Source organism: Strix uralensis, chromosome 22 (assembly GCF_047716275.1).
Source record: "Strix uralensis isolate ZFMK-TIS-50842 chromosome 22, bStrUra1, whole genome shotgun sequence".
In the NCBI taxonomy this organism is placed as follows: Eukaryota; Metazoa; Chordata; class Aves; order Strigiformes; family Strigidae; genus Strix; species Strix uralensis.
In genome coordinates, this window is record NC_133993.1 from 10,276,138 (window position 1) to 10,298,910 (window position 22,773).

A 22,773-nucleotide genomic window follows, 5' to 3' on the forward strand; every position below is an offset into this window, starting at 1 on the left:
CGATTCTGGCCCCCGCCGACCCGTGGCCAAAGCCGGGGGGTGCGGGAGCGATGCGGGGCCCTTTGGCTGCTCTGAACTGAGGAATCGGGGGCGGGGGGGCAACGGTCTGGGGGGGGGGGCAACGGTCTGGAGTGGGGGGGTCACTGCCAGAGAGTTCGCTCCATCCTTCTGCAAGAGAAGGTGCTTCCCCGGTGGGGGCACCCGCGGCTGCGGGGAGCAGGGGGGAGCAGGGGGGAGCGGGGGGGAGCAGGACACGACCTCCCCTCGCTGCCATGGGGTTGGGGAGCGAATAAAAAGGGTGAAAATATCCAAAAAGCGGGTTCATGGCCCGGTGATAGGTCGACAATCGCACCCTCAGGAGAGACATCGCTTATTTATTTCCGGGTTGCGCAAACCCGCGGGCTCGGTGGTCTCCCCCAAATCAAACCCCCCAACGGGACTTTTCGAGCAACATTTAGACACAAAACTTGCAGAGTTGGTGATTTGCCAAGTCCATCCCCTCTACAATGATTGGTCAGAATTTACATACAATTATAATACTGCTGACACAACACTTCTGCTGCTACGCATGCTCAGGGGAAGGGTCTTCACCTGGACAAGGGTCTTTTTGACCTAGAGGCGGGATTTTTGGTATTCGAACGAGGGGGGCTCAGCGGAGGGCACACGGACCGTGGCTCTGCTCGCCCAGCTGGCCATGAATCCTCGTCAGGGTCTAATTGCTCCGGGATGTCCTTGCTCAAAGGCGGCTGCCGACTGGTTCTGCTGGTCGGGGATCTTTGGCTTTAACGCGGCAAAAGAAGAGCTTTCTTGACCTAGAGCGTAATATTGCTACGTTGTTCTAAAAATTTAACCTTCAACGGAGAAAAAGAAAACAAGGGGGCACCCGGATTTGAACCGGGGACCTCTTGATCTGCAGTCAAATGCTCTACCACTGAGCTATACCCCCGCGCCGCAGCCAATCCCCCGCCTCGGGCCTGTAGCGCTGCATGGCCGGGCCCTGGGCACCCCCCCCCGAGCACCCACGGGCACCCACAGACACCCACGGGCACCCACAGACATCCTGGACACCCACAGACCCCCATGGACACCCATGGGCACCCACAGACACCCACGGGCATCCACAGACCCCCATGGACACCCATGGGCACCCACAGACATCCGTGGACACCCACGGACCCCCATGGACACCCACGGGCACCCACAAACACCCACAGGCACCTACGGACCCCTATGGACACCCACGAGAACTCACAAACACCCACAGACCCCCATGGACACCCATGGGCACCTACAGACACCCACAGGCACCCACAGACATCCGTGGACACCCATAGACACCCATGGACACCCACGGGCACCCACAGACACCCATGGACACCCACAGACAGCCGTGGGCACCCACGGACACCTACAGACACTCATGGACACCCACACACACTCCACACCCATGGACACCCGTGTGCACCCACAGACCCCCATGGACACCCACGGACACCCACAGACACCCACACACACTCCTGCACACCCATGGACACCCGTGTGCACCCACAGACACCCCTGCGCAGCCACAGACACCCACATGCCCCCACGAGCACCCCTGCACACCTGCGTGCACCCATGGACACCCACAGACACCCACTGACACCCACGTGCACCCCTGTGCACCAACCACACGTGCACACCCAGCCATGGTGCACACACACACACTCCCCCCCCACACACACCTCACCGGCCTCCCCCAGCCCAGTGTCCCCCCACATCTCTGCCTGCACAGCGGGTTGGGGGGGGGAAGCAGGATCCAGCCCCCACACTCCACCCAGGCCTCAGCGGTTGTAGGGTGGGGGGGGACATGGCCCCATCAGCCCCAAAACCCCATCGGCAGAGAGCGGGATGGGGCCAAACCCCGAGTTTTTGGCAAAGCAGGCACAGGGGGTGCAGCCCACCACAGGGCTCGGGGGGCTGGGGGAGCACATGGGCCCCCCCCCGAGCTGCTGCAGCTGGGGTAAGCCCCGGGGGGTTTGGGGGAGCAGAGCTGCCGTGGGGGGCCTCCGTGGCGCGGGGGAGGATTAGCCAGAGACAGCAGTGTCGGGGCAATCGCCCAGTGGGAGACGGATGGGGGGCGCAGGGGGGTCGCGCCCGAGGAGCGAGGTCAATATTTGCTCCTTAAGCCGCTGCGCAAACGGAGATGTGCGGGGCCGGATCCTGTCCCGGGGCACCGGCACCTCCTGGACCACGGGGAGAAAGGAAGTTTGGGGTCCCCCCACCCGGTGCAAGCAGCCGCGGTGGCTTTCGAGCCCCCGATCTAGGGTGTCCCCTCACTGAGCTGCGCCCGTGTCACCCATCAGCCTCCCCTTTTACAGACGGGGAAACTGAGGCACGAAGCAGGGGGCAATCGCCCAGTCGCAGCGAGGGAAACCCCACGGGGGGGTGACCTCCCTCCTCGCAGCAGGACACGTCCCTGGAGCCCAAAGGAGGGGACACCCAGGTGTCCCCCACTCCCAGCGAGCCACCAACTCCTGCCCCTGGGGACAAAGCCCCCCCCCCCCCGTGTCACAGCCTGGCAACAGGGAGCCAGTCCTGGGGGGGCTCTTCCCACTGCGAAGTGTATTGGAGAGGTTGGGGGGAGCGCAGGGGGGCCCCGGCTGAGCCCCCCCGCCTGTTTGGGGACATGGTGGTGGCATTGTCTGGGGGATCCGCTCAGGGGGGGCCATTTGCGGGTTTGCCCAGGCCGGTGCCAGCTCCGCGGGGAGATAAGGGCGGGACACGCAAACACCTCGTTTGCAAACCCGTTAGGGAGGGCGCAAAGCCCGTCACCCCCGGGGACTGTGTGCAGGGGAGGGGGGCAGGTGGGGGGGGGCAAGCACCGGGGTTGGGGAGCGGGGACACGACACAAAACACAGGCCAGATGCCAACCAGGTGCCCACCGCTGCCCTTCCTGGGGGTCCCAACCTTTGCCCCCCGCTTTCTCCTTCCGCCTCCCCCTCATCCTCGCTGTCCCCTGCATCCCACCGCCCCAGAAAAAAGGGGGGGACAAACCCAGGAACTGAACCCCGTTGTTGCACGGAGCCGCTCGCGGCCTGGCAGGGTGCTGGCACCCACTGCCACCCCAGAAAAAAAGGGGGGGGGGACAAACCCAGGAACTGAACCCCGTTGTTGCTGGAGCTGCTTGTGACCTGGCAGGGTGCTGGCACCCACTGCCACCCCAGAAAAAAAGTGGGGGGACAAACCCGGGAACCGAAGCCTGTTGTTGCACGGAGCCGCTTGTGACCTGGCACCCACTGCCACCCCGAGCCGTGGGGGGACCCCAGGGGCTGGCAGGGACCCAGGGCACCCCGGGCTGCACCCCAAGGCTGGAGCCCCCCCCCCCCCCCGGCGCCGGAGCCAGACTGCTCCGAGGGGGCCGTTTACTCTGGGGCTGTTGCCCCCAGCGAGGGGAAGGTGGCAATTATGTTAATCCCTTAACCCCTGATTGCCTCCTCCTTCCCCATTAGGTGGGCAAACAGTTTTAGCAGCGGGGGCCAAGATAGCCCGTGGGCTACATAAACCCAGCGGCCGCGGGCCCGAGCACCCCAGTGCCACCCGCCAGCAGCATGGTGACGTCCCCAGCCATCCTCTGCCTCGTCGCCTCCCTCCTGCCCGTGGCCCCCGCGCACCTCTGGGCCTGGATGTACTCCCTGCCCCAGCACCCGCCCCACGAAGCCGCCAGCCCGGGGGACAACCTGGAGGAGGTGAGTGGGGGTGGGTGACCCCCCACGAACACACACACCCCCCCCCCCCCCCCTCGGGCGTGGGGTTCCTGGGGGAGAGGAGCGGGGGGTGCCGCTGCAGGAGGGTGGGTGCAGGATTTGCAGCAGGGTGGGAGTGGGAGAGGGTGGGCGCAGGGGTGGGCGCAGGGGTGATTTGTAGCAGGGTGGGGGCTGAGTTTACAGCTGGGGTGGGAGTAGAATTTGTAGCTGGGGTTGCAGCCAGGGTGGGAGCAGGGGTGGGCACAGAATTTGCAGCAGGGTGGGAGTGGGAGCAGGGTGGGCGCAGGGTCGGGTGTGGGATTTGCAGTAGGGTGGGAGCTGAATTTACAGCCGGGGGGGAGCAGGGTGAGAGGAGCGGATGCAGAATTTGCAGCCAGGGTGGGGGGAGCAGGGTCTGCAGCTGGTAGGGGGGTAGCGGGAGCAGGGGGGAGCTGAGTTTCCAGCGGGGTGGGAGCAGGAGCGGGCACAGGATTCGCAGCAGGGTGGGAGCTGAGTTTACAGCCGGGGGGTGCAGGAGTTGCAGCAAGGGGGGGGGTGTAAGGGTGTAAGGTGGGAGCGGGGGGGGGGGGGGGGGGGCAGCGCAATGCGGGGGGCGGGGGCCGGCGGGGCCGGGAGGGGGCGCGGGCGCGGCGGGCGGCGCCGGGCGCTCCAGTGGCGCAATCGGTCAGCGCGCGGTACTTATAGGGCAGTACGCGGAGCAATGCCGAGGTTGTGAGTTCGAGCCTCACCTGGAGCAGGACTTTTACGGGCTCCGGCAACGCCGCCGCCACCCCTCGCTCTTCCCCTTCCCCCCCAAAACGCACCCCCCAATCCCCCGCTGGGTTTTCTTTTCCCGAGAAAAAAACCCGGAACGCTGCGGGGTGCTGTTTCCCGCGGGGATGGGTCGCCCCAGCGCTGCTGAGCTGCCCCCGGCCTTCGCCCCCCACTCCCTAAACCGCCCCCCCCCGCTCCGCTTCCTAACGTCCAAACACGCTTCTTGCCCCCTGCTGCTGTTTCTGGCCTGTCCCCGGGGTCAGGGATGGGGGTCAGGGATGGGGCCTGGTGCCCTGACGTGCTGTGTGTGTGTGTGTCCCCCGCAGGTGACCCCGTGCAGCCCGGCCACCCCCTGCGCCCACGGACACTTCTGCGACGAGCACTTCGGGCTGTGCCTGCCCACGCGCCCCGCGGGACAGTACTGCCGCCGGGACACCCACTGCACCCACGGGCTCCTCTGCATGTTCGGGAAGTGCCAACAGCCGGTGCCCGACGGGCAGGAGGGTGAGACGGGGTCGGGGATGGGGGGGGGACACAAGGGACAGCCCTGCCAGCCTCACCCCGGTGACCTGAGTCACGCTGATGGGGCGGGCGCCAACCTCCAGCGTCAGCCTCGACGGTGCGAAGCCAACAGGTGCTGGGGGCACCCAGCCCCGTTTCTCCCAGCCCCTGTGGTTCCATCCCTGTCCCCCAGCCTGGCGATGGTGTATGTGGGGGGGTCCCCTAACCCCGTTTTCTGCCCCACCAGGAGCCCGGTGCCAGCGGGACGAGGACTGCGGCGCAGGTGGCTGCTGCGCGCGGCGGCACGGCGAGCGGGTGTGCCAGCGGCGGCTGGAGCTGGCCCAGAGCTGCCACGTGCCCCCCGGGGGTCTGGCCTTCAGCATCAACCAGGTCTGCCCGTGCCAGGCCGGGCTGGTCTGCCGGGCCACAGCGCCCGGGCGAGAGTGAGTACGGGGGGCTGCTGGGGACCCCCCCGAGCGGGGGAGGGGGACTGCGGGACACCTGGGTCCCGGGGACCGCGGCGGCACTGACATCCCCGTGTCCCCTCCGCAGGAAGGCGTTCGAGTACGGCCCAGAGAAGAGCGAGTGGAGGTGCCGGCAGCCCTGAGCCGGCAGCGCTGTATTTATTCCCTGTAAATAACGTGTCTGGAGCCGGCCGAGCGCCGCTAAACCCCGGTGGCTGCCGCTGGCGACCATCACCCTGGCAGCGGGGCAGCAGGAGCCCCACTAACTCCTGCTTTGGGTCTTCGCCCCTTCCCAGGAGCTGGGCAGGTCCCAGCTCCAGCCCTGGCAGTGCCCCCACCCCGGGCACCCGCTGAAGGGCCACCCCACGGAGAGATATGGGGGGGGGTCACTGCAGAGCTGAGTTGTGCCCGGTCTCAGCGCTGGCCCCTCCCTGGTGGCTGCGGATCCCATGTGTGTGTGTGTGTGTCCCCCCAGCCCGGCGCAGCCCCCACCAAGCACGGCCGCGGGGCAGGTCTCACCGAAATGTTTATTACAAAGAACCAAGCGAGCGGGGCGAGTCCCCCCACACACCAACGAGAATAAATAAATAAAATACACTTTGTTGGGTCTTTTTAAATAAAGTTTGTGGAGTGACATAAATACGGGACGTCCCTCTGCCCGTGAGGGGGGAACCCACTGCCCGGACCCTGGCCGCTGCGGGGGCAGGCGAGTCTCAAAGCACTTGGCAGGCAGTGACACCGAGTGCCGTGTCCCCCCCCCCCCCCCCCCCCCACCCCCCAAAAAAAAGGGGATACTGAGGCACGCGATGGGCAGAGGCGGCTTGGCAGCGGCTGGGTGCCCCCTGAGCCCCCCCCCGGCCTGGGCTGGCAAGGCTGGTGGTCTGGGTAAGGCAGCGACCCCGGGGACCCCCAGCATCTCCCCCCCCCGGGGAGGGGAGGGGGGCAAGGCGCTGCCCCATAAGCGGGGCAAGCGCAGCCCCACGGCAAGGGCTGGATGTGGGGTGTCCCCGCTCCACCCTGGTGTGGTCACCCCCGCAGAGGTGGGGGGGGGCCGAGGGACACCCCGGGGCGGGCGCAGGAGAAGGCAGTGCCGTGGGGGGGGGGGGGGGGGGGCAAAGGCAGCCCTATGGGGCTGGGGGGGACAGACACACACACACGGACAGACAGGCTCACGGACGGACGGACGGACAGACACAGCTGGATGGGGTGAGAGCGGTCAGGCACGGTGGGGTGGGGGGGTTGGCACAGGGGGTGTTTGGGGGGGCGGAGGGGCAGGGGTCTGGCACTGTCCGGCGCACCCCGGTGGTCCCAAGGAAAGGGGGGGGCAGCGTGGAGCCCCCCCAGGGCAGAGGGACCCTCCGGGTGCTGCCGCAGCAGGCCAGGGCTGGGCAGCTGTTAGCACGTGTTAGACCCCCCCAAACTGGCTCAGATTTGCCCCCCACCCCCCCCCCCCCATTCAGGCAGAGCCCCTCCAAGGCAAACACATGCAAACTGCCCCTGCCCCCCCAGGGTGCAGGCAGCACCCCTGGGGGGGGCACAACCTGGGGCAGCGGGGACCCCTCCACTACTGGAGCACCCCAAAGTCCTGCACACACCGCACACGCATGCACAACCCCCCCCACCTTGCTGCTGGGGGGGCTGTGGGTCACAGCCCTGCAGGGGTGCAGAGCTAGGCTGCAGACACTGCCTGGGGGGGGGATGTGGGGGGGGGCAGCTGGCAGGGACCCCCCCCCCCACTGCCACGGCCAGCTCAGGGGTCCCCCCACAGCCGGGTGGCAAACAGCACCATGGAGAAGCGGGGGCACCCGGGGAGGGGGGGGGACATGGGGACACGCCGGCCACCCGGGGTCCCCTTTGGTCACTTGCTCTCCCTGGGGGGGCGGGGGGGGGGGAAGGCCCGAGGCACCGTGAGATGCTGTGGGGCTGTGGTGGGAGGGCGAGGGGAGACACCCCCCACACACCAAGGAGTGGGGCAGGGGGAGCCCCCAGGACAAAGCAGGGGCTCCCCATGGCACAGCTGGCCGGGCTTGGGGGGGGGCACAAAGGCAACCAGGGGGGTTCTCCCCCACCCCAAAACCAACGCTGGGAGCTGGGGGGGGGGTTCCATCCCTGCCTGCACCCCCTCACCCTAATGGATGTAAACGTCCTGGCCCCAGCCCTCCGCCTCGCTCCGGTCCAGGCCGAGGGGCTCCGGCGGGTCGGAGTCACAGCGGTCTCGGCCCCGTGGCCCCCGGCCCCCATGCCCGGGCTCGTCCTTGTCCCAGGTTCCGGGGTGCTGGTGGCCGGGGGGGGCGTGGGGTGCGGCCCCAGGGGGACCCGGCGGCTCCTCCTCGCCGGGGTCGGTCTCGATGTCCATGCAGCAGGAATCACCGGGCTCCGTGCCGGCCGAATCCCGGCTGCCCGGGGTCTCCGAGTCGAAGGTGTCCTGGCGGGACAGGCTGCGGGGGGCCGGGCGGGAGGGCGGCGGGGGGGGGCGGCCCTGCCCGCGGCCCCCCGCTTCGCCGGGGCCCTGCCGGAGGCGGCCGTGCTCCCCCTCGCGCGGCGGCTCCCCGGGCACTAGGTACGGACCCTGGTTAGGAGAAGCAACCACACCGTGCAAGGAGGGACGGACAGACGGACAGAGGGACGGGGTGGGGGGGGGTTAGTGGGGGGGTGGGTTAGCTGGGGGGGTGCAGGAGGGGTGGCACATGCACTCCTGCCCAGCCTGGCCTGCCTGCATCGCACCGCTCACTCGGGACATGACGGCGGCAGGTCTCAGCCCCGGGGTGGGAGTGGGGGGGGTCACTGGGGCAGAGCCAGAGACGGGGGGGCAGGTGGGGGGGGGGACAAGCAGCATGGGGAGGGCTGCAGGGAAAGGGGGGGGGCTGGCGTGCCTGCAGCGTCCCGCTCGCTGGAAGAATTAGCGACAGACAACACAGGACAGACGTCCCTCCTCTGCCTCCTGCCCCGGGCGGGTGCTGCGGCCCCCCCCAGGCTCAGCACCGTGAACCCCAGGGCAGGATGGGGCTCTGTGTCCCCCCCTCACTCACACCAGGACACCCCATAAGGCCTCGTGGCTGCCACGGCCCCCCCGAGCTCTGGAGAGGTGTGAGAGGGGGGTGCTGGCACCCCAGGAGCCCCCAGGGAGGCACTGAGGGGACCCAGGGGGTCTTGGAGGGGCCAGATTCTTGGGGGGGCCCCAATCCCCAGGGGAGCTCCAGGCCTGGGAGGGGACACAGATCCCCAGGGGGGACCCCGACTCTGGGGCTGGCACCAGTCCCGGGCAGGGAGCAGCTCCCCAGGGCTGATCCCAGGGGTGACCCCAATCCTGGAAGGGGAGCAGGTCCCCAGGGGTGGCCCTGATCCCAGGTTTGACCCCAAAGTCGGGGAGGGGGCAGGTGAACAGGTCCCCAGGGGTGGCCCCAAACCCAGGGTGGGGGAAACAGGTCCCCAGGGGGGATGATCTCAGGGACAATCCCATCCCGGGGGTGCTCCAATTCCCCAGGGTGGCCCCAAACCCAGGGAGGGGAGCAGGTGCCTGTGGGGGGTGGGAGGGGGCAATCCCAGGGATGGTCCCACCCCTGGGGGGCGCTGCAGTACCCCTGGGGGGGGCCACAGATCCCCAGAGGGGGCCAGCCCAAGGATGATCCCACTCCTGGGAGGCCACAATTCCGCGGGGTGTCCCCAATCCCAAGGGTATCCCCAAGAACGAGGGGGTTGGGGGGGGGGGGAATGTCCCCGCTGCCGTCTCACAGCGCGTGCTCCTCGAGGGGTGCGGGGGGGCTGGGGGTGGTCTCGGTGCCCCCGCGCCCCCAGAGGCCCAGGTTCCTGCGCAGGGAGGTGAGAACCTGTACCTGGAGGTTGGAGACGGGCGCGGGGCTGGCGGCCAGGGCGGCCGTGGCCATGGTGCGGTTCAGCAGCGGGTTGGGGGGGTTGCTGCTGGGGGGGTGCGTCGCCTTCCAGTAGGCCTCCAGGTACTCGGCCAGGTGCTCGCAGGCCTCCTCCAGCTGGTTCTCGTCCAGCACGATGTCGAACATCTCCTGGGGACGACGGGAGGAGGCTGTGGGGCGGGGCGGGGCGGGGCGGGGTGCCAGGACCAAGGGTGGAGCCTATGGGACAGGGCGGGGCCTAGGGGACAGGGTGGGGCCTATGGGATGGGGTGGGGCCTAGGGGACAGGGTGGGGCCTAAGGGATGGGGTGGGGCCTATGGGACAGGGCGGGGCCTAAGGGATGGGGTGGGGCCTAAAGGACAGGGTGGGGCCTAGGGGACAGGGCGGGGCTTCCAGACCCAGGGCGGAGCCTGTGGTCCAAGCTGAGGGGGTGGGAGGAGCATCTGGCCCGTTGGGGCGGAGCCTCCGGCCTCGGGGCGGAGCCACTGACATCCCCGAGGTGCTGGGAGGAGACTCCGGCGGTGCCTCTGGGCCACAAGGGGGTGGAGCCCGACACCAGGAGGAGGGGCTGGGGGGGGTCAGAGTGCAGGGCAGGCAGGGCGGGCAGGGCATGGCAGGGCAGGCATGGCAGGCAGGGCGGGCAGGGCATGGCAGGGCAGGGCAGGGTGGGCAGGGCAGGGCAGGGCAGGCAGGGCAGGGCAGGGCAGGGCGGGCAGGGCGGGCAGGGCATGGCAGGGCGGGCAGGGCATGGCAGGGCAGGGCAGGGCAGGCAGGGCAGGGCAGGGCAGGGCGGGCAGGGCGGGCAGGGCATGGCAGGGCAGGGCAGGGCGGGCAGGGCAGGCATGGCAGGGCAGGGCGGGCAGGGCAGGCAGGGCATGGCAGGGCAGGCAGGGCAGGCAGGGCGGGCAGGGTACTCACGGGTGGGCACTGCGCCAGCTTGTCGGACGCCACCATCTGCACGTTGAGGTGCTTCGCCTGGGACTTACCCCGGGACTTCACCAGCCGCTGCAGCACCTGGGGCAGGGGAGGGCAGCCCCGGGGGGGGCCATAGGGACCCGGCTGTCACCACCCGGCCCCCCACCCCTCCACAGCGTGGCAGGGTGGGGTCTAGGACTGCCCCCCACCCGCCCCCGGGGCCCGCACCCACCTTGGGGGAGGTGATTTTGATGTAGACGATGATGGGGGCCAGGGATGTCTTGGCCAGCTGGGCCGGGTGGTTGATGGTGTCGGCGTCCAAGGCCACCAACTGCAGCGTCCGGGCCAGCTCGAAAATGCGCTCGGTCTCGCTCTGGACCTCGGCTGTGGGAGCAGGGAGACAGCGAGGGTCAGGGGGACAGCGCCGGGGGGGACGTGGGGGCTGAGGGGACAATGGCTGGGAGATGGGACGAGGGCAACAGGATGGGGACAGGACCTGTGCTGGGGCTCGGCCACTCCAGTGTCACTCCAGCCCCAGGGACGGGGGGGAGTTCGCCACAGTGGGCCCCCAGCACTGGCACCGGCTGGGTGAGGAAGGGGCAAAAAGCCCCCCCCGGCCCACACACAATTGGGGTGGGGGGTCAGATGGGGCTGTGTGACCGAGGTGACCCCAACCCTCAGACCCTGCTGCATCCCAGAGCCTGGTCACAGCCAGGCAGGGAGGACGGGGATCTCAGGGGACATGTCCCCTGCTGCCCCCCCACCCCTCAGCGGGCAGGGGGCTGCCAGGGGTCCCGGCGGGTCCACGCTACATACCCAAGACATCTGTATCAGGAGCAGGGGAGGAAGGAAGCAGCACGGAGGGGAGGAAACCCAAAGGAAAGGAAAAAAAGGGAAGGAAAGAAAAACACAGCAGAGAGAAGATAAAAAGGAGGAGGGAGAGAGAGACCGAGTCAAACCAGCCAGGGGGGAGCGCACAGCCCCGGGTCCCCCCCGCGTTAGTCACCCCACACCCCCACACCTCACCCCCACCAGCCGTGCGCTGGCGCTGGCGGGACGAGCACCCCGGGATGGACGAGCTGAGGGGGGCAGGAGGCTGCCAGGCTGATACAGATGGAGGCTTGGGGGGGGGCTGGGGGGGTTTGGGGGGGTCAGTGTGGGGCGGGTGAGCCTTACCCAGGCTGGAGCGGGTGCTGGAGCGCTCGATGATGGTGTGTTTGCTGGGGTTGTTCAGGACAGAGCGTTTGGCCAGGGAGATGTCGGCCGTCACCCGCGTGATGGAGATCCTGCGAGGCCGAGAGGGCACCGGTGGGTGGGGGGAGCAACAGTGGGTGCAAACACCCTCCCCCCACCCCCAAGTACACACCCACCCCCCTGGGGGGGCAGAATGGGATCCTCCTGCCATCCTCTTCCTCCCACCCCTGGCGCTGCCGGGAGCTGCGGCCACGGGACTCCTGCTCCTTGGGGACAGATCCCCCCGCAACAGCAAGAGCCATGGGGCAGGGCTGAGGGTGACCCCCCCCGGGGTTAGGGGTCCCCCATGGGGTTAGAGGATCCCCCATGGGATTAGGGGTCCTCTATGGGGTTAGAGATCCCCCATGGGGTTAGGGGTCCCCCCGTGGGGTGAAGAGTCCCCTGTGGTGTTGGAGTCCCCCCATGGGATTAGGGGTCCCCCTGTGGTATTAGGGGTCCCCCCATGGGATTAGTGGTCCTCCAAGGGGTCAGGGGTCCCCCCATGGGGTGAAGGATCCCCCGTGGTGTTGGGGGGTCCCCCGGCCATGCAGCCGCCTGTCTCACCTGCCGTCAAAGCGATGCTTCAAGAAGTCGAAGAGCGCTTTCTGCATCATGTCTGTGACCTGGGGAGGGAGGAAGAGCATGGGGGCTGGGGGGTGTGTGTGTGTCCCCCATATCCTGTCTCCCACCTCGTCCCCCCAACTCCTCACCTCGTAGCCCTTCAGCGACGGCCCCACCAGGATGATGGGCCGCATGGAGGGCACCACGTCGTATGGGGGCACGTGCTCGGCCTGGGGGGGCAGAACCGGGGTGTTAGTGGGGCTGGGGGGGCCGGGGAGGGGGGCCAGGACACCGGGGGACGCTCAGCTTCACCCCTGCAAGGGCAGCTCTGGGGATGGGGGGGAAAGGGGCGGGGGCTGCAAGCGGGGGGCACCCCATCCCCTCCCCGCGGGCCCTCCCGGGGGGGTCCTGACGCTACTCACCGATTTCTGCTTCTGCTTCGCTACGTCCCGAGAGGCCGCACGGGGCCGGGGGGGGGGCAAGAGAAGACAAACAAGGCATGCGTGTTATCCGCGGGGAGCGGGGGCACCGAGCTGGGCTGGGGGGGACGGGGGTGTGCGTGTGGGTCCCCCCCCCCCGGGGGGCTGCGTGTGTGTGTCCCCCCCCCGGGGGGCTGCTCCATGAGTGGGTTCACATGAAGCATTGCCCTGATCTTCCATTTGGGGGGCAAGCGGGGGCTCTGCGGGGCTTGGAGAGTGGGATGGGGGGGTGGCGGGGGGCCACAAGCCCTTGCAGACACTCCCCCCCCCCCGCCACGGGCTGTGGTTGCGCCCGAATCCCCCCCCAGCTTCTGCCCAGTTTGGGGGGGAGGAACAGTCCATTCCCACTCGCGGGGGGAGACGAGACACCGGCCGTGCTGGCACACACCATGCGCACACTGGGGGACCCCAGGCAACGGGGGGGGGGTGGGGGGGGGCACGGACTGATCCATCCCATAGATCATGGGGGGGGCAGCCACGGACTGATCCATCCCATAGATCATGGGGGGGGCAGCCACGGACTGATCCATCCCATAGACCATGGGGGGGGGCAGCCACGGACTGATCCATCCCATAGACCATGAGGGGAGATCAGCCACGGACTGATCCATCCCATAGGCCACGGGGGGGGGGGCGGCCACGGACTGATCCATCCCATAGATCATGGGGGGAGATCAGCCACGGACTGATCCATCCCATAGGCCATGGAGGGGGGCAGCCACGGACTGATCCATCCCAAAGATCATGGCGGGGGGGGGCAGCCACGGACTGATCCATCCCATAGACCACGGGGGGGGGCAGCCACGGACTGATCCATCCCATAGACCATGAGGGGAGATCAGCCACGGACTGATCCATCCCATAGGCCACGGGGGGGGGGCGGCCACGGACTGATCCATCCCATAGATCATGGGGGGAGATCAGCCACGGACTGATCCATCCCATAGGCCATGGAGGGGGGCAGCCACGGACTGATCCATCCCAAAGATCATGGGGGGGGGGGCAGCCACGGACTGATCCATCCCATAGACCACGGGGGGGGGCAGCCACGGACTGATCCATCCCATAGACCACGGGGGGGGCAGCCACGGACTGATCCATCCCATAGACCACGGGGGGGGCAGCCACGGACTGATCCGCCCCATGGCCCACGGGAGGGAGGATCAGCCACGGCCTGTCCCACCCCACGGTGCATGGGGGACCCCCCCGCCGCCCCGTCCCCCGCAGACTCTCATGCCCATGCTGCGGCGTGGGGACGCGCCGTGGCGGCGCAGGCAGGGTGCTCGGGCAGCGCGTGGCCCCCAGCACCCGGCGGGTGCCCCCGCAGCCCCCGCCAGCCCTCCCAGGCAGTGTTAGGGCAGGCAGGGTGCAGCAGGCGAGCGGGGCAGGGGGGGGCCCGGCGGGTGCCGTTACCTTCCTAAAGAAGGGGATGCGCTTGGTGTGGGCGGGGGGGGTGGTGACACTGCTCACGCTACTCTTAGGGGAGCGGTGGGTCTCCATGGCCTCCTCCTCCTCTAACTCATCGGGGTCAAAGGCAAAGCTAGGCATGTCCAGGGCACCTGGGGACGGAGGGGCAGCCGGAGCCGGGGAGAGGGGAGGGAGAAAAGAAGAGCGATAATGGCGATGGAAGAAGGAGAAAATGGAGACGGGGGGGGCTGGAGAGAGCAGGAGGGTGGGGGGGATGGGTGGGAGGAGAAGCAGGGGAGAGGGGGTCCCCAAGGGAGGGGGGTGTGCACCCGCCTGCCTGCACCCGGGGCGGAGGGGCCGGAGCTGTGGACGAAGGGGGGTTACCCAGTGGGGGACGGGGGAAGGATCAACCCCCCCCCGGGCTGGCCCTGCCCCGCTGAGGCTGCGGGGACCCCGGACACTCTTACCGCTGGCCGGGGGGGTGGGCCGGCGGGTCCCTGTCACCACGTCGCCCAGGCTGGAGCTGGAGTTGTCCCCTGATTTGCTGGATGGGAGAAGCACAAAGAGGGGGCACAGGAGTGAGGGTGGGATGGGGGGGGCCGGGGGGAACGCAGGGGGGGGGACCAGGGATGAACCCCACCTCGAGCTCAGGCGGTTCTGCCTCATCTTCTGCTCCTGCAGCAGCCGCATGTTCTCCAGCTTGACGGGGCTGGGGATGAAGCCCACCTCGCAGCCCTCCTTCACCAGCCGCCCGATCCACCAGTCGTTGTTGTACTTCTGCGCCGGGAAAGGGAAGTGGGGGGGGGGGCGGACACCTGAAACCCCCAAACGCCCCCACCCACCCCCAGAGGGACCCCAACCCCGCACCCCTGCCACCCCCCCTCTACCCCAGCCCGGTGCCCACCTCCTTGATGTGCAGGAAGTCTTTGGGCTCGAAGCAGATGGCCATGCCCTGCACCGGCATGTCGTCGCTGGCGGAAGGGTTGTAGCCGACGTTCGTCCGCACGGCAAACGCCACCGGCTTAGTCTGCCAACGGGAGAGGGCTCAGCATCTCCCCCCACCCCAACCCACGGAGATCACCCCCCCAGGGAGAGCTGGTCCCCCCCCCAGGCTCCTACGGGCACCGCAGCTGCTCACCGAAGCCTGGGCTGGGGACAGGGTGGTCACCACACCCCAGGAGCTAACGAGGGGCTCATTAGCTAATTGCTCTGGGCCCACACGATGCTCAGCCAAGGTGAGAACTCAGGTGTCCGGGCTCCCAGTTCTAACCAGTAGACCCCACTGCCTTCCCAGTGCCACTGCTCCGGGGGACGGGACGCTGCGGGGATGGAGAGCAGGGGCAGCGCCGGGGGGGGTCCCTGTGCCTGGGGTCAGCCCCATCCCACAGTGGGTCCCATCCTGCCGGGGCAGCGGGGTGCGGAGGGGTCTGGGTGGGTGACTGGGGAGGCAGCGGGGGGGGGGGGGTTCCATCCCAGCCCTCCCACCTTGGCTTTCTCCAGCTGCGCCATGGCCTGGCGCTCGGCCTCCTTGCGCAGCGCTTCGCGGTCCTCCTCCAGCGACACGTCCGAGTCCGAGGGGCGGCTGGTGTACGACTCCGCCGAGCCCTGCGAGAGCGGGGAGAGGGCTCAGCCCGCGCTGGCCCTCCCCCAAAAGGGGGAACCCACCCCCAAACCCGACCCCGCAGCCTTTTCCCCCCCTTGCACCATCAGGATCCTCTTGTTAGGGCTTGGTGCCCATCATCGTGGCTTCTGGGCACGCTGGGGAGAAACCACCCCCCCAAAAGCTGCCTCCTGCCCAGGCGGGGGCAAATCCTGCCCAGTGGCATCCCCGGTGGCGGGGTTACGGCAGGCCGAGGGCCGCAGCTGTTCCCACCGCTCCGGCGTGGAACGTGATACCGAGCCGGCGCCTGCTCCCGTCCCGCTGCCGTCGGCCTCCCCGGGCCTCTCCTCAGAGCTGGGAAAGCCACGAGGACCCCCCCACGCCTGCCCGCTGCACCCCCCCCGGCTGTCCCCCACCTCAGGGAAGGCCAGCGGGGACAGCGCTGTCCCTCCACCCCCCCCAAGGGGTCCCATGGCAATGGGGGAAGGGTGCTATGGGGCGACTTGGGGTCACCCCAGGACAAGGCGGGAGCTGGGGTGGGATTGGGGACCCTCTGCTCACCCCCCAGCCTCTGGGGACGAAGCCTGGGTGGGGGGGTAACGGGGACACCCACGGGGTCCCCCAGCCCCGGGGTAGTGGGTGCTGCGGGGGACGGCAAAGGCACCAACTGCCCTGAGGGGCTGCTCCCCCCCAGCCCCTCTATAATCCCCCCTCAGCCGCCCCAGAGCCCCCCGGGGTTGCGGGACCCCCCACCCCCCGTTTTTCCCCTTCTTTTCCAAAGAGCAGGGAGGTGGGGGCCGCTCTCCTTCACACAGGCCCCTACCCCTGGCCATGGGGCAGCAGCCCCCCAGGGGACCCCCCCCCCAAAAACCACAGGGCAGAGACCAGCTGCCCCATCTCCTCCTGCCGCTGCTGGGGGTCTGGCCCCTCCTGAGCCCCCCAGCCCCATGGTGAGACTGCAGGGGCCTTTTGGGGGGGGGGGGGGGGGGCGTGTCACCTGGGGTCCAGGCACGATGCCCTCACCCCGCACACCCCATGGGTCCCCCCAGCTCCTGGGACCACCCGCTCCAACCCCCATGGAGCCGAGAGGGGGGGACCCTGCCCCCAGGGCAGAGCCGGCAAACCGGGACAGGAGGAGGGTGCCCCGGGGGCTGGGGGGGGCTGCGGGGCGGTGGGGGGGGGGACGCTCACCGGGGCGGCGGGGTGGTCTTTGCCGGCTATCTCCATGGTGGCAGGGCCGGGGGCGAGTGGGGCGGGCGGGCGCTGGGTTGGGGCACCCGTGGGTCAGGTTTCAGCCCTGGGATGTTCGCAGCCGCCCCGGGTATATTTAGCCCGGTGCCGGGCAGGGGGTGGGGGGGGCCAGGGGGGGGCCGCAGGGGCCGCTGCCAAGCCAGCCGGGTGGCCGGGGCTGGGGAGGGCGGCTTTGATGCCAGCTGGGTGATGCCAGGGCTGTGTCCCCTGCCTGGCACCCCCAGCAGGGACAGGGAACACCTGGGGGGCTCCAGGACCCCAAATATTCCCAATATGGGGGGGGGACAACTCCCCCCAGCACCCACCGCAGGGCAGAGAGGGGGTGGGGGGCACGGCCAGGTCTGGCTCAGCCATTGCAACGCCTGCACCACCCCCCCCCCCACCTCCAGGCCAGGCTCTGTTGCAAACCTGAACTCCCACCTTAGTCCCTGGGGGGACAAGGGCCCCCCACAAGCAGGCAGGACCTCCGGGACCCCCCCTTCCGGGGAGAGCTGCCCCCGCCTCACTCACCTGCCGGACGAAGCTGTTGGAGGTGGTGTCAGACGAGGTGCTGCCGTCCGAGCGCTTGAAGCGGCTCTTGCGTTTGCTGTACTTGCTCTAGGGAGAGGAGGGGGGGGGGCAAGAGGGGAGCGCTGGAGCCCCAGGACTCGGGGGGCAACTCTGCCCCCCCCAGCCCCAGCTGCCAGGGATGCTTCATCCCCCTCCACCCCCCCGCAAGCAAACCCAGCTCCTTCCCAGGGAAACTGAGGCAGGGAAGGGATGGGGTTGCCCCCCTGCATGGGGGCCGTGCAGCCCCCCCCAGGGACCCGGCGTTGCTTTATCCGGGGGGGCTGGATCCCCATGGGGAGGAGTGGGGGAGCTGGTGGGGCTGATCAGATTTGGGGGAGAGCCTGGCTCCTCGCTGCACCCCCCAAACACTCTGCCCCCCCACCCCGGGCCTGGCCAAACCAGAACCCAACCAGCGCCACAGGGAGGTGGCTGCTATGGGGGGGCACCCCCACACCCCCCCACCACCCCCCCCCGCTGCCAGAGCACACGCACATGCGTGTGCACCCCCGTGCCCACCCCCACCACCCACCCCACATTCCAAAGGGACCCCCCCCCGCCCTGCTTCCTCCAGTGCCTCCTACTGGGATGGACTGGAGGAGATGGGGATGCCCCAGTGCCTGCAGCACCTCCTCGGGGTGGGGGGGTCTCCTGTGGGGGGGTGGGAGAGGCTGGGACATGCCGGGGCTGTCACCTCACCGGCGTCGCGGAGGGACAGCTGGGCCCAGCTGCCACCCAGCCGGGGGACGGGTGGTCCCCACGCCGGGCAGCACCGGGTATTTTTAGGTCCTTCGCCCCCGGACCCCCCCCCACCCCTGCCCGCCCCGCCCCGCCTTCCGCCATCCGCCGCTCCCAGTAGTGGATGCACATGGCTGGGGGGCAGTGGTGAAGGTCCCCGGAGAGGGGGGGGGACGGGACACAGTGGCCCCGCTGCCGGCGCGGGGTTCACCACAGCCACACAGAGACACCCCCCTCCACCCTGAGGTAGTGCGGCGGGGGGGGGACACCCAGCTCTGCCAGCACCCGGGCGGCTGGATGCAGCCAGGGCCTGTGTCTCCATCCCGTGTGTGTCCCCCCCCCCTCAAACTGTCACCTCAACTGGTTGATCCTCCCCAGGCTGCCACGGGGGGGGGGGGGGGCGGGGGGGTGTCTGTCCTCATGGGGGTGCACGGGGGGGGCAGCACCCAGCCAGGCCATGGGGATGAGGTTCTCCACTGGTGCCCCCCACCCCATTGGAACCAGCCGGGGACACATCCCTTCTCTCCCCCCAGGCTGAAGGGGACAAGCTGGAGGAGGGGGGGGGGGGAAAGGGGGGGGCACCACCCCGGCAGAGTTTTCCTAATTCCTAAAAGTTTCCCGGTACACACAACCCCCCCACACACCCACCTCCCCACCCCGGGGTGCTGCGGGTGGGCAAACCCCAGGGGATGGGGTGGGGGGGTGCGGTGACACAGCAAGCAGCACAGAGCCCCCCCCCCATGCGCTCCCCAAACCTGGGGGCTGGACACCCCCTTCCCTGGAATGCTTGTTGTTATTGCGGGGGGGGGGGGGTGACTGCATTTGGGGTCCCTCCTTTGGGTAGGGGTGGGGGACACCCTGTTTTGCATGTTGGGGGGTGAAATCCCCCCCCCGTTACAGGGTGTAGGGGTTGGGAATCGATGGGGTTCACCACACACACCCCCCCCCCCGCCAGTGTACCCCGGGGAGTGGGCGCGCTGGTCCCCACGCAGACTCCCCCCCCTTTTCTCGTCCCCAAATTCCCGGGGGTGTCACCTGGAGGGCGGCGTTGTCGAAGACGTCCATCTGGATGTCCTGCGTGGAGCTGTAGGGGGTTCGGGCCATGCCGCCTTCCCGCACCATGGAGCTCGCCGGGGTCGGCGGGTTTTGGGGTGCGGGGGGGGGACACACACACAGACACACACACACACACAGAGAGGGACAAGACGATGACGATGACGATGGAGCCCAGGCCTGGCCCCCGCGGTGACGGCGGCCCCGGCGTGCAGCGAGCGAGAGGAGGAGGAGGATGGAGGAGGAGGAGAAGGAGGAAGGAGGAGTAGGGACGGCGGCAGGGGGGGACAAGGGATGGCGGGCGGCCGCCTCCGCCTCGGCCGCTCCCACCGCGTTCCCGGCAGGGATGGGGGGATGCGGCCCCCCCGCCTCCCTTCCCACGTAGGGTACCCCCAAAGCGGCTCCTACCCCTGGGGGTGAGGAGGATCCCCCCTCCCCAAAATTGGGGGGGGACAGTGGTGCCCACCGTGGCTCACACGCCCAGACTTTAGCCCGGAGCAGGCTTGCTTGCTAGTGGGGGGGAACCCCAAAAAGAGATGGGGGGGGGACACAGGGTCCCCAGGCTGTTGTGTGGCTCATTTTGGGGGGGTCGCACAGGGACGTGTGCCCCCATCCCCAAACATCAGTGCCCAGAGCGGGATGTGCCACAGTCTGGGGAACCCGGGGCTCCCTCAGGATCAGGCTGCCCCTAAACCTCCAGCTTCTGCCTCCCCAGACCCCCCCCCAAACTGGGATCCCTGCAGCCTCAGAGTGACCCACACCCCCCCCGAGCCCCTCTGCCCCCCAGAGACACCCACACCCAGACCCAGAGCCATCTGCACCCCCCCACGTGAAGCACCCAGGGAAAAGGCACCCTGGGGACCCCGTGGCAATGTTGGGGACACACACACACCCCCCTCCCCGGGGGCCGATGGGCCCCACGCACGGTGGGGAAGGGGCTTCACTTGGCACCCACTGTCCCCCCTATAGTGCATAGGGGAACCAGGAGTCTGGGGGGGCCCCTGTCCCCAGCACCGTCCCTGCCTCCTCCCGCCAGCAGCTCCGAGGGACAGACCACGCGTGCCGGTGGGTGGGCGAGGGCTGGCGTGTGCCGGGCAGGACGCAGCTTGCCTCTGCCCCCTCCCCGGGGACCCTGCCGGCGCCGGGGCCGATCACCTCCTCCCTGGGCAGGACCAGGCTGAGACCTCCCGCACTCATCTCATGGCAACTGCACCGCAGGAGCTGCCGCCGCCGGCTGTTGGAAAGTTAAAAATTCCTTGGGCCCCCGCTTCCCCTGCTCCGTGCCCCGCGCCAGCGGGTCTTTTCCTGCTCCAGGCCCAGCTCCCGCAGCTGCGGGACAATGCGCCCGGGGAAGCGGGACAGCTGCCACCAGAGTTTCCATTCGCAGCCCCCGTCCATCACTGGCACCGCGAGGTGCCTATGACGACATCGGCGCACACGTCGTGGCAGCCGGGCAGGTGGGGAAGGGGGGCTCGGGGAGGAGGGGGGGGTCACACTGAGCCCAGGACACAACCCCGGAGCCCCAACCATGCCCTGACTCTGCGCCTCGTGCCTGGCCAAGCGCCGGGTGTTGGGATTTCATTGACCCCCAACACCGAATCCTGCCCGTCTCTGGCTTTGCCCTCCTCGCCCCGGCCTGGGCCATGAGGCTGATGCAGCTGAAGCCCCCCCACCCCGCCCCGGGGGGGTGTCTGTGGTGGGGAGCAGAGGGTGGTGACGAGGGTGTTTTGGGGAGGCAGAGCCGGGTGCCAGGGCAGAGGCAGCGGGGGCCCGGAGGCGGAGGGCGAACGCACCATTCCCAGGCAGCTGCGTGGGAGCGTAACGCAATTACAGCATCTCTCCCTTCCAGCTGCCAGAGCTCCTCCGCTCCCCGGGCCCCCCCCCGGCGCTGCCAGGGGCACGGCCCCTCCTGGGGGGCTCGCTTGGGGGACCCAGGCTGAAACCTCTCCTCAAATTGGGGGGCAAATCGGTCTCTTTGTTCCTGCTCCCCCTGGAATCTCAGCACCCAGCGGGACACCTCCCCAGGGCTCGGGGACACGCGCACCCCCGCGTCTCCCACGCACCCTCCACGCTTTAATTTCCATCGGCAAAACCCCAAGAGCCACTCCCGGGCCGATAATTAAAACCCAGCCACTCTCCTGCCTCAGGAACCTCCAGATTTTGCTGTTTGTTTTATGAAAATGATGAGTCAGTTTTTAAACAGCAAAAGCCTGTGTTTATCCGTGTTTTTCTCTCAAAATGAACCAAAAATCTGTTGCCATCGGCTCCTCTTCTCACGCCATATGTTGACTGCGCTACGGCCGCCAGATTCAAAAGGAACCGTTAGCATCTTGTCTCGGGTGTTTAGCGAGGCTCCTTTGGAGGCTTTCACTCTCCAGCCACTCGCCACCTTCAGCGGTTGAAAGGAAGGTGCAAAATGATGAAATTTGGGTGCTACTTCACATTTGGGTGGTTAAAAAGCAACATTTTCACTGGACAAGTTCGCTTTAAAGTAGAAATTCAAGTCATGGAGAAACCCCTGTGTTTTTAGGCCAGTTACAATCTATACGTTAGCGTTTTATAAGCATTCCCTTCTTCCAGGAACTCTTCAACAATCTGTTCCTGGAGAGACTCCAGCGTTTTTCTGGGTCGTTTCTCTGACACCGGGGACACCAGTTGCCACCAGGCCCATTTCAAGCCTCACTACGGCATTTTCTGGGGAAGCGCTTCTGGCTGGGAGAGCCATGAAACATCATTCCGCCTGTCCCTGCCTCAGTTTTCCAGCTGCAAAATGGGCCACTAACAGGCCCAGACCTCACTTAAGTGTTTTCGATCACAAAATATTGGGAAGGTGAAACGCTCTCTGCCAACACCAGCCCTCGCTGTAGCGCTGTTACACCCCTCCCAAGGGGTTATTTCACAGGAAAATACAAATTCCCCCCTTTCTCAGCAGCACCGTAACCCAATCGCTGCAAGAGGTGGAACTTGATCCACAGCGGAAACAAAGCAGGATCCGAGCTCCCAGCTCGCCACTCTCCTGCACCAACGCCCGGACGCTCACACCACCCTCCTTTGGGGCGATTTCTTGGGAAACCAGGACTGACCGCACACCAACGCTGGAGAACGCGACATCCCATTTCTTGTGACGAAAAGCAACGTGACAAAGCTGACGCTCAACTCCTCCTAACCTACACCTGCCCGGGCAGGCGGGGAGGGTGAGGAGGGACAACCCGGGCCCAGGTTTCCCCTCAGACCCAACAAGGAGCCTGAGCCCGGGCTGGGGGCCACCCCCCCGCGGGGTGAGGGGAGGCCTACAGGGAGGGCAGGCCCACCGGCGGGGAGGGGGCAGCCCCCCGGCTCCCTGCAGCCCCCCGCAGCCCCCCAGCCTGCCTGCGCGGCCCCCGGGCACGCTCCTGCCCCCCCAGCTGCGGCCCAGCGCTGCCCAGTACTGCCCAGTGCTCCCCACAGCCCTCCCAGTTCACCCACGTGCTGCCCACAGGCGCCTCCGCGCATGCGCCGAGCCCGCCCGGCCCCGCCCCGCGCGCAGGCGCGGGCTGTACCACCCCGCAGCGAGGGGGGGGGGGGGGGGGGGCGAGGAAAAAACCGCGACTTTTTCTCCACGTCCCGCGGGGGTCCCGTCTCCCCGGGTGTCCTCTCCACCCGTAACCCCACCGTTGC

General features: G+C 68.4%; 1 protein-coding gene and 2 non-coding genes across 6 annotated transcripts; 1 reads left to right on the forward strand and 2 right to left on the reverse strand.

The window, feature by feature from the left end:
* Positions 1-874: 874 nt before the first annotated feature.
* Positions 875-946, reverse strand: TRNAC-GCA (transfer RNA cysteine (anticodon GCA)). Its single transcript has one exon. It is a non-coding gene; the product is annotated as a tRNA-Cys (tRNA).
* Positions 947-4,391: 3,445 nt separating this feature from the next.
* On the forward strand, positions 4,392-4,482 carry TRNAI-UAU (transfer RNA isoleucine (anticodon UAU)). Its single transcript is given in 2 exon segments — positions 4,392-4,429; positions 4,447-4,482. It is a non-coding gene; the product is annotated as a tRNA-Ile (tRNA).
* A 1,490-nt stretch (positions 4,483-5,972) lies between these two features.
* CACNB1 (calcium voltage-gated channel auxiliary subunit beta 1) lies at positions 5,973-19,303 on the reverse strand. 4 transcript variants are annotated; one of them, XM_074892033.1, is made up of 14 exons: positions 19,099-19,303; positions 17,290-17,376; positions 15,414-15,533; positions 14,833-14,955; positions 14,569-14,705; positions 14,396-14,472; positions 13,935-14,080; positions 12,192-12,272; positions 12,046-12,104; positions 11,425-11,534; positions 10,481-10,632; positions 10,252-10,347; positions 9,298-9,483; positions 5,973-8,033 (listed from the first exon to the last, which is right to left on the reverse strand). In XM_074892033.1, exons 1-14 carry the CDS (start codon positions 19,183-19,185, stop codon positions 7,593-7,595), a joined length of 1,902 nt encoding a protein of 633 aa, XP_074748134.1. In that variant the 5' UTR covers positions 19,186-19,303; the 3' UTR covers positions 5,973-7,592. The 4 variants fall into 4 exon arrangements, with proteins under 4 accessions (XP_074748134.1, XP_074748136.1, XP_074748138.1 ...); XM_074892035.1 differs by lacking the exons at positions 17,290-17,376; positions 19,099-19,303 and adding an exon at positions 16,720-16,780; XM_074892037.1 differs by lacking the exons at positions 5,973-8,033; positions 13,935-14,080 and adding an exon at positions 12,465-12,484 and having other exon boundaries at positions 8,175-9,483.
* Between the last annotated feature and the right edge of the window lie 3,470 nt (positions 19,304-22,773).

What these genes read in the sequence shown, in the direction of transcription:
- CACNB1 (XM_074892033.1), bottom strand. Translation starts at nt 19,185, where the DNA reads ATGGTGCGGGAAGGCGGCATGGCCCGAACCCCCTACAGCTCCACGCAG. An exon ending in AAGCATCGCTTTGACGGCAG is followed by an intron (nt 11,535 to 12,045) that starts GTGAGACAGGCG and finishes TCGGCCTCGCAG; the next exon opens with GATCTCCATCACGCGGGTGA. An exon ending in CAGCACCCGCTCCAGCCTGG is followed by an intron (nt 10,633 to 11,424) that starts GTAAGGCTCACC and finishes CTGCTCCCACAG; the next exon opens with CCGAGGTCCAGAGCGAGACC.